Source organism: Morone saxatilis, unplaced genomic scaffold (assembly GCF_004916995.1).
Source record: "Morone saxatilis isolate NCDOM2014 unplaced genomic scaffold, NCSU_SB_2.0 Contig4, whole genome shotgun sequence".
NCBI classification, from domain to species: domain Eukaryota; kingdom Metazoa; phylum Chordata; class Actinopteri; family Moronidae; genus Morone; species Morone saxatilis.
The window spans coordinates 16378891-16389059 of record NW_023339984.1 but is presented as its reverse complement, the minus strand read 5'-3'; the positions used below and the strand labels follow the sequence as shown (position 1 = coordinate 16389059).

The 10169-nt window shown below is 38.1% G+C and overlaps 2 protein-coding genes and 2 long non-coding RNA genes across 4 annotated transcripts in view; 1 reads left to right on the top strand and 3 right to left on the bottom strand.

Annotated features, from left to right (window-relative positions):
- Window positions 1-5234, bottom strand: part of LOC118338040 — a gene marked incomplete in the record, with an annotated part of 22212 nt that extends 16978 nt beyond the window's left edge. Inside the window, 2 exon segments of the mRNA XM_035675201.1 lie at window positions 4467-4657; window positions 4885-5234. Of these exon segments, the coding sequence (XP_035531094.1) occupies window positions 4467-4657; window positions 4885-5004 (311 nt within the window).
- Window positions 821-3004, top strand: LOC118338046. The gene is made up of 3 exons (XR_004797211.1): window positions 821-1018; window positions 1186-1265; window positions 1998-3004. It is a non-coding gene; the product is annotated as an uncharacterized LOC118338046 (long non-coding RNA).
- Window positions 5235-6829: 1595 nt separating the features above from the next.
- Window positions 6830-9071, bottom strand: LOC118338510 (salivary glue protein Sgs-3-like). Its single transcript, XM_035675820.1, has 3 exons — window positions 8069-9071; window positions 7815-7894; window positions 6830-7231 (listed from the first exon to the last, which is right to left on the bottom strand). Exons 1-3 carry the CDS (start codon window positions 9069-9071, stop codon window positions 7121-7123), a joined length of 1194 nt encoding a protein of 397 aa, XP_035531713.1. The 3' UTR covers window positions 6830-7120.
- Window positions 9072-9793, bottom strand: LOC118338048. The gene is made up of 3 exons (XR_004797213.1): window positions 9700-9793; window positions 9302-9354; window positions 9072-9208 (listed from the first exon to the last, which is right to left on the bottom strand). It is a non-coding gene; the product is annotated as an uncharacterized LOC118338048 (long non-coding RNA).
- Between the last annotated feature and the right edge of the window lie 376 nt (window positions 9794-10169).

Sequence of the window (10169 nt, the reverse complement as noted above, 5' to 3'; positions counted from 1 at the left end):
TTTTGTTGTTGGATGGGGTAGTGGTTGTTACCTAGTGGGTAGTTGTTGAGAGAACGGTGGTTTGTGTGTGGTCAAGTTGGTGGTGTAGATTGTTGTAATTGTGGTGTTAGTGGTGTGATGGGGTAGCTGGGTTGTAGTTGGTGCAGTATTGTTGTAATTTCGTGGTGTGTTGTTTTGTGAAATTGGGGTAGTGGTTTGTAGTTGGTGCAGTAGTTGTTGTAATTTGTGGGTGTAGTGGTTGTGGTGGATGGGTACGTGTTGTAGGTAGTGGGGTCAGCTTGTTGGGGATGGTGGTTGTACTTTTGTGTGGTTGTTGTAGTTGGATCAATGGTTGTAGTTGTTGTTGGAGCTGTAAACAGAAGTGAATATAAAAGAATAGAGACAACGTACAACTTTACCCATCAGGCAAATCAGCAATGTACATTTAAGAAACACAAAAATAAACACAATGGTTCACTCACGCGTTTTCCAACATCACAATCACACTCGTAGCATCCGAGTGATACTTGGTTACTACTGCACAATAATTAGTACAAGTTGTTTTATGTGCAAAAAAATTATGTCACAAATCATTTTTTTAGACATTTCAAAGATAGAAATGTTCATTTTTAAGTCCAGGATGGACAAACTCAGTAACTTTACTTCCTGTCATCAAACAGTGTGACACGTTTAGGGGAAGTTACTGACACTAAAAATCTGCCTTGGATGACAAAGCAGAATGGGATGGCTTTCTCCATCTTCGTTTTCAACGGCGTCCATCTCCAGGAATGTACTGTCCTACTACTGAATTAATCTGGTTTGTGTTGTACGGGCCCTACACCACAAATTACAACAACTACACCACCAACTACCACCACACAAACCACCGTTCCCTCAACAACTACCCCACTAGGTACAACCACAATGAATGAAACCACTAATGTTTCTTCTACACCAACTACACCAACTACAGCAGCAAGTCACCCACCTGGTACTACACCTGACCAAACAACACCTGTAACCGAAGCCTCGAACCAAAGTGAGTTGCAGTATGTTATCATGTCTCATGAATAGATACATATACAGGGCTACTAGTCAAAGTTTTAAGAACAATGGCACTTGATCTTGCCTATGAGACTCTGCATTATTACTCAGTTTGACCAACCTTCTGACCTGCATTGTAATGTTGAGTCATTGTACTTCTAGTTGTTGCAGCTCTGAAAATAAGGATTACCTCTACGTCTCCCCTGTCTGAGGACCACATCAGGAATACTGGCCTACAACAGGTACGTCTCTTCTTAAGTAATGAGAAATCCTGTCAAAACATTAGATAACTGGACCTGCTGAGATGAGTTGCAGCTTTAATTATACACCAATCAGCCATGACCAACATTATGACCACTGACAGGTGAAGTGAATAACACTGATTATCTGATTATCATGGCACCTGTCAGTGGATGATATATATTAGGCATCAAGTCACCCTTTTGCCATCAAAGTTGATGTGTTAGAAGCAGGAAAAATGGGCAGCGTGAGGATTTGAGTGACTTTGACAAGGGGCCAAATTGTAATGGCTAGATGGCCAGAACTGCAGTTGCTTGTGGGGTGTTCCCGGTCTACAGTGGTCAGTACCTATTACAAGTGGTCCAAGGAAGGATAAGCGGTGAAAGCATTCTTTAATGGAAAAGTTATTCCCTGATGGCAGTGGCCATCTTTCAGCAGGATAATGCCACAAATTAAAAATGGTTCAGGAATGGTTTGACTAGGCCTCCAAATTCCCCAGATCTCAATCCATCTGTAGGATGTGCTGGACAAACAAGTCCAATCCATGGAGGCCCCACCTCACAATTTACAGGACTTAAAGGATCTGCTGCTAACGTGTTCATGCCAGATACCACAGCACCATTCCATGCCAAAAGAGCCACCTAAATGTTACACGCTGGACCTTTAAAGGAGACATTTGAAATGTATTTCTTGAAGTGATCTGGCTCAGCACCACTGTGTGTTCCCTCCTCCAGATTAAAGATGAACTGGTGAGACGAGGGCTGCTATCAAACATCACTCTACGGCTTGTGAGTAGTGTGCAACTGCAACCTACAACCACAGCGCCGCCTGTTGTTTCAACGTGATCATCATTTATTGACCCCTGGAAGGAACATTTATTTTCCATCTTCCATTAATTGCCAAAGTTAAAACTACAAGGTCAGCTGCTTTAACGTGACCATTATTATATGACTATACAGGTCCTTTCCAAATGTGGTGATGCAGATTTGCACTGTGTGTAGAATGTGTTTGTGATGATCACTACCTGAAATTACTACCTAAAATGCTTTGCTGCCTTTTATTTTATATGCTATGTGTACTTTAATTATAATTAAAATTATTGCTAACAGAATTAAGTTTATGTCACTTAAAGATGTCAAGGTTGGGAACTGCTGCATTACACAATATATGAAAAAAATACAAAATACAGCTATCAATATGAACTTGTTCAACCTTAATTTGTACTTTATGCCTGTGTCATTTACATAATTATAGTATATGTGCCAAATTTAAGAGAGCATATCACAGCATGAACTGTATTCTTGTCTCAAAAATAAAATGAGGTGCTACCTCTCAATGGGCTATCCTTGCAGTACATCGTCATTGTCAGTGATTAAAAGTTATACAATCTGTTGAGAACAGGCAGAGGGAGCCACTGCTGAAAGAGTGACACATCAAACGCATGTACAGACTAAACCAACAGTCTGATTACAGCCTTAGTGACAGTTCTTGTTCATCAGTTGCTTCACTTGAGATCTCTGTAAGGAACTGGTCCGTCTACTTGAACCAGGTATGATTCAAGCCTTGATGAGTCTAAATAAAGGATGTTATGTCTGATAATGGAGCTCTGCGGATCCTTTGTTTCAATTTTGGTTTGAACACCGTGATGTAAATTTAAGTCATGTATTCATGTCAATTTGGGAGCTTATAGAAGGCTCCCCTAATTTTTTTATATGCGCTGTATCTCTCCATCACATTTTATTCTGCTTTTGTATGTAATATTTTAATTTGTATCTTTTATAAAAATGAATAAAATCTAAAAGAAATAAATAAAATAAAATAAAATTTAATGGGTAAATGCAATAGTAGAGACTGTATCTCAAGCTTTTGTTTTTATTCATCTCTGTATTATAATATTTGTCTGTGGTGACACTTAAGACATTCAAAATATATATTACAATACAAACACAACACTTTGTGAAAGCAGTTGATTTACAGTCATATAGACATCCCAGTTTTATACTTAAGACATTGCCTGTGTATATTTATCTTACTTTTGTTCATTTTGTGAGTACGCAATATTGTTTCAAAAAGTTTTTAATAGTATAGTTAATAGTCTGGATCAAAGACTACCTCACTGACAGGCCACAGCTACTGTGGATGTTTTATCAGTCTGTGGTTACCAGTGTCCTCTTCTACACTGTGGTGTGCTGGGGGGGCAGCATATCCAAGAAGGACACCTCCAGACTGGATAAACTGATCATCAGGCGGGCTGGTTCTGTGGCATGCATGAAAGCTGACTCACGGGGGTGACCGTGCAGATGAGGGAGACACTGACAAATACTGCTGGAGCATGTTGACAATATGCCAGGCCCACCCCACATAATAATGTCATCAATATGCTATAAGAATAATTGGGTGGCTCATATAATTACTGCTTAATTCTACCTAATGCACTGATCCAGCTGTTTAACAAACACAATGCCATTTATCCCACTGTATAACAACACAATGCGCATAATATATTTCCCATGCTCTATACAGTCCTTCCCACTTAATCTTGATTTCATTATCTTTTCTTTCAATTTATCTTATCTCTACTTTCTATATATATCTAAGAGTTTATTGTTTATATTGTTTATCTTGTACTGTATTTTTTTATACCTCTTGGCAAAAACCATTCAGTATCTTGCATGTGTGTTTTTAAATATTTCTGCATACTGGGTTCCACAAAGAGTATTGGAATTGGATGAAGTACAACTTTAAGGACTTAAAGAATCCAGTATGGCTGCTTTATATTATATTTGTTGGGCTGTATTATCGGAATCGCAATGTGGTCAAGTGCAATATGCAAATCGCAGAAACTGCAGTTTTTTGATAAAAGTAAAATGTGCAAAAAAAAAAAAAAACAGGCGAGTATAATGATGTACTGTAGTTCTAAAGAGACCGTCCTGGCCTATGAAATCTTGTTCTCCAGATGTAAGAAAACATGTTATATGTTTATGTTATGCAAAAATTATAATTCACTAATTGTGAGTCATCTCGCAATATCTGTCAAAATAATCGCAGTATGTTTTTACCATATCGTGCAGCCCTATGTGGTACCACTCTGCTGTGTTGGTAATAGGTTAGTAATTAAAGTAGACATACTTTAAATATATACTTGATGCCACCCTTGCATTCAAAAAATGCCCAAACTGACATAAGACATATGGTGCACTTACCAAAGGTGAAACAGGGTGTTGCTGGGAACCTGTTGAGTCATGATTCCTTCTCTCTGGCACCACTCTCCACTGCTCTCACTGTAGACTTTATTCAGCACTAAAGAACTCTGGCTCCCACAGTTCCCATTCAAGCAGTCCCACGTGTCCACATCAGTACATGAGTGGAAGTTCAGCTTATAGCGAAGGACCACCTGCATTGATTAAACATCCACAATACAAAGAAGGTAGGTGAGCAGATGCTGACTTCACATTGTAGGTAGATGTGAAATAGGGGTTAAATTTTATTTTAATGCCAGAAAAAAAATAAAATAAGGAAATATATGCTTTTAAAATTGGTACTTAAGTATTTTAAATCTCCTCTGTCAAATTGTTATTCAATCATTTCTGAAAGCTAAATTGTTTAGAAATAAATACATACCGTGACAGATCCACTGGTGCTGGTCGCTTTTGGGTAATAGGTCATCACTGTCCCAAAGAAATGAGTCGCCTGGGAGCTGCATGAAAGCAGCATCAACAGCAGCGGCACACAGAGCGACATACTGCAGCCTCTCTACACAGTAACTAATACAAACAGTGACACACAGACTCTTTATCTGTCTGTCAGGAGAATAAACCAGGAAGTGACCTGGTATGAGGAAAATGCTTGAAATATTGATTAACCAAAACAAATGTTACAGTTGTACAAATTTTTTAAAGAAAGGGTTTTGTACATTTTTCACTTATTGACATGACATGGGGTTGAAAATAGATGAAATAACAGCACACACACAAAAGTGGTACAGCCTGTAAACAGGAGACGACGTCTGTCAAACTATTTTCTATAACCACACACTCTTAAGATGCTGCCTCTCTTATTTTATTCATTATGATCTTAAGCAAGTAGATATTACACAAGAAAAGTATCTAAGTGGTATGTATATTTGCAGACTTTATACTGAGCTATAGCAATTTCTGCTGGTTGATAATACTGATTATTTTTATTTTTTTAATCAATCAACCGATAATCAATAAATTACTGATATTAGTTTGGCTATTTTCCAACTGCCTTAGAACAATTTAGATTTTTTGGGAGGTTTGTTCTTGTATACAAAAGAAACAAATTATATACATGAGCAGCATAAAATGTGATGGAGAGATACAGTGCAAATACAGATATAAAATAATTCCAGATGATATAATGATACTGTCATAGCTCTCATTGTAGGACCACTTTTAGTCTGTAGGCTCCAAAATCGCCATAAATACGTGACTTAAATTGACATCACAGTGTTTAAACCACTGTTGAAACAAAGGAACCGCAGGGCTCCTCCAGACATAGACATCTTTTCTTTAGACTCATCGAGGCTTGAGTCATACCTGGTTCAAGTAGAAGGACCAGTTCCTTACAGAGATCTTAAGTGAAGCAACTGATGAACAATAAGTCACTAAGGCTGTAATCAGACAGGTGGTTTAGTCTGTACATGTGTTTGATGTGTCACCAGCTCCTTAGCATTGGCACCCTTTTCCTGTTCTTCAACAGAATTTGTACAATTTAATCACTGACAACTGCAAGAATTTCATTAAAAAGGATAGCCCATTGAGATAGTTCATGTGTTACACACACACACCACACACACACCACACACACACACACACACACCACACCACACAAACCATTTAAGCTTCAGTTCATTTTCCAGTTTAATTTCATATTGTATTGTTTCATCTAATTTTGCCTACTTGGTTATCGTTTAATAAATGCTTGTGTTTATACATGCTGGCCTATTCAGTTTGCATAACAGTGGGTGATACCAGCCTCTTCTATGCAGAATTCCACATCCTTCCACTTGATATGGTGATTTTGGTTATAGTTATTTATTATTAATCTCATTTCCAAATGTATAGCTAAGTGTAATGAGACTGAATCAATCCATTATTGGTTATCATTTTCCTTCTTTAAGGGTGGAACTTTAATATTAATCAAAGATATTATTTATTATTTTGATAATTAATCAATTTTGATGTGTGATATGCTTGCTTACTTGCTGACCCTCTTGGGAACCTCTGGTGTAATGCTTGATTAAAGGAATGCATTAATTTGACCATTAATTGTGTTGTTTGATGGAAATATTTGCTTTTGTCTTTTTGTTTTTAATGTTTTGTGAGTGTTAGACCATTGTGAAAATGTAACTTCTGAATCGACACGTATTCAAGCAAATGAGAAAAACTGTGATAATGTTGTAATAGTGTATGGATAAAGTCACTTTTTGGGACTCATTTTTGTAGTTTTCGTTGAGATGCTAATCTTAGTTAAGTTGGCTGTTGACATGTTTAAGTCACATAAACTTAATTCTGCCAATCATTTGTTGTTTTCAGTTGGCTTTAATATAAATAGACAAATATCAAGTACACATTGCATATAAAATATAAGCAAAAATATATTTATATATTATATATATAGATTTTAACAGGACCCTGTTTTTACATTCATACAGTCAAGTGATAATTACAACCACATTCTGGTCACACAGTGCAAATCTGCAAAATAATCATCAGATTTGGATTTTTTCATCAGATAGTCATACAACTATGGTCACGTTAAAGCAGCTGACCTTGTAGTTTTAACTTTGGCAGGCAACTGAAAACAAATGTTCCTTCCAGGAGTCAATAAATGTTCATGTTGAAACAACAGGGGGTGCTGTGGTTGTACTTTGCAATTGCATATAACTCACAAGGCGTAGAGTGATGTTTGATGGCAGCCCTCGTCGTACCAGTTCAGCTTTAATCTGAAGGAGAAAACACACAGTGGTGCTGAGCCAGATCACTTCAAGAAATACATTTAAAATGTCTCCTTTAAAGGTCCAGCGTGTAACATTTAGGAGGCTCTATTGGCAGAAATGGAATGGTGCTGTGGTATCTGGCACAATGAACAGAAATACAATTAGATTTCACCTTTAATTCATGTTAACACAGGTCCTTTAATGTTAAAAATCAGATTCAGAATCACACTCATACTTATTTGTTCTATAAATGTAAACATTAAAAGGTTGTTGTTTTTTCCACTTAGTTTTTTTTTTAATCTTCCAATAAAATTAAAAACTAAACAAAAACATGAACACAGGTGGATGGAAATGCACCTATTGTTATTTTGACAATGATTTTTGTCTGTCTACACTTATAGGTCCTATAGTATCTATGAGTCCTATCTACTGAGTCCTGACTATTACCATATGTTGGCACCTAGCCTTCATGTATTTATTACATATTCAGACAGAGCCACTAACATATAATTAAAGCTGCAACTCGTCCCAGCAGAAGGAATTATCTGATGCTTTAAAGGATTTCTCATTTACTTAAAAAGAAACTGACCTGTTGTATAACAGTGTTCCTGATGTCGTCCTCAGACAGGGGAGACGTAGAGGTAATCCTTATTTTCAGAGCTGCAACAACTAGAAACACAGTGATTCAACATTACAATGTGGTCCAACTGAATAATAATGAGTCTCATAGGCAAGATCAAGTGCTATTGTTCTTATGTCCTTCACTTGCTACTTGTAGTTATGTATATGTATTTATTCATAAGACATAACATACTGCAAAGCATCCCCATTTGTCATACTCACTTTGGTTCGAGGCTTCGGTTACAGGTGTTGTGTGGTTAGGTGTAGGACCAGGTGGTAGACTTGCTGTTGTAGTTGGTGTAGTGGTTGTAGAAGGAGCAGTTGTCTTTTGTGTGGGTGTGCCAGCGGTTTGCATGGTTGTAGCCTGTTTAGTGGTAGTTAGTGGGGATGTTGTTGTGGAAGGAGTAGTGGTTGTAGCTGGCGCCGTTGTTGTAGTTGTTGTAATGCTGGTTGTAGTTAGTAGGATAGTCGTTGAGGGAATTGTGGTTTGTGTGGTTGTAGCCTCTGTGGTGGTAGTTGGTGCATTAGCTGTGGTAGTTAGTGGTGTAGTTGTTGTGGTTATAGTAGTGGTTGTAGTTGCTGTGGGTGTTGTAGTTGGTGCAGTGAGGGTCGTACTTACTGGGGTAGTTGTCGAGGGAACGGTGCTTGTGCTCTGTGTGGTTGTAGTAGTTTGTGTAGTGCTAGGTGTAGGTAGTGGGGTAATTATTAAAGGAACTGTGGGTTGTGTGGTTGTAGCCTGTGTGGTGGTAGTTGGTGCAGTAGTTGTTGTAATTTGTGGTGTAGTTGTTGTGGGTGGAGTAGTGGTTGTGTGTAGTGTAGTAGTTGTAGTTGGTGTAGTGCTGGTTGTAGTTAACTGGGTAGTTGTTGAGGGAATGGTGGTTTGTATCGTTGTAGCCTGTGTGGTGACAGTTGGTACAGTAGTTGTTGTAGTTGGTGGTGCAGTTGTTGAAGGAGTAGTGGTTGTAGTTGGTATTGTTGTTATAGTTGTTGTAGTTGTAATTGTAGTTAGTGGGATAGTCGTTGAGGGAATGGTGGTTTGTATCGTTGTAGCCTGTGTGGTAGTTGGTACAGTAGTTGTTGTAGTTGGTGGTGCAGTTGTTGTGGGTGGAGTAGTGGTTGTAGCTGGTGCTGTTGTTGTCCTTGATGTAGTGCTGGTTGTAGTCAGTGCAGTATTTGTTGAAGGAATGGTGCTTGTGCTCTGTGTGATTGTGGTAGTTGGTGACATGCTGGTTGCAGTTAATGGGGTAGTTGTTGAAGGAACGGTGGTTTGTGTAGTTGTAGGCTGTGTGGTGGTTGTTGTGGTGATGACGGTTGTGGCTACTGGTGTTGTTGTTGGATCAATGGTTGTAGTTATTGTTGGGGCTGTAAACAGAAGTGAATATAAAAGATAGAAGACAAGTCAACTTTACCAATCCAGGAAATCAATAATCAAAAATAAAGAATGGTTCAACTTACAGTTTCCAACACTCACAACCACACACCGTAGCTCCAAGTGATACTTGGTTGTACTGTGAAAATAGATCGGTACAGTTGTTTTATTTGCAAAAAAATTATGTCACTAATATAATAGTCTCTTTCATTTTAAAGGGAAAAAATGTTAATTTAACTCATTGAACAAAACCCCCAAAACAGACAGGGCAGTTTGACAACAACGGTACTGAAGTGATTTACAGAGTTTTAAGAGTTTTAAAAGAAGCTTTGTTGCCAACAATGTTAGATGCTGTTGGCTAGTTAGCTCATGCAGCTAATGTTAGCTGACTAAGCCCCTGGGTAGCAGGAGCCAAACCTCAGACACACCTCGTACTTTATTTCCTGTCGTCAAACAGGAACACGTTTAGGGGGAAGTGACTTACCTGATATTTGCCTGGATGACAAAGCAGAAGGGGTGGCTTTCTCCATCTTCGTTTTCAGACGGCGTCCATCTCAGAATGTACTGTCCTACTCCTGAATTACATCTGGTTTGTTTGATACCAGCGCTGAACAGCAAGCTTCAGTAACTTCTGTACAAACAGAAGAAGAAGTCAGTTGTTAGATAAGAATTTCCAAAACCTTCCCCACCCACAAATGGCGTAAAACTGATTTCCGTGACGGCATTATTGGAATTATCACCTTTTTTTTTTTAATGTTGTTTCCTTCATAACAGTGGCTGTAGAACTGGTTGAGTTTTTGTGAGTCAGACATGTTGCTGATTCTATTGTTTTGTTGTTGCATATTATCTTTTAAAGCTCTAAGCTTGTGAAACTTATTGTTAAACCAAGGCAGTGCAAAGTCAACAGGTCCTTACACACAATGTATACTATTGGAAATGTTTTCTTTTGGCTTT

Bases quoted from the DNA above. Each gene is read 5' to 3' on its own strand.
- LOC118338510 (XM_035675820.1), bottom strand. From the start codon at position 9,071: ATGTCACCAACTACCACAATCACACAGAGCACAAGCACCATTCCTTCA. The intron at 7,895-8,068 runs GTGAGTATGACA...CTGTGTTTCTAG, and splicing joins AACCGAAGCCTCGAACCAAA to TTGTTGCAGCTCTGAAAATA. The intron at 7,232-7,814 runs GTCAGTTTCTTT...TTTCTCCTTCAG, and splicing joins GGAACACTGTTATACAACAG to ATTAAAGCTGAACTGGTACG.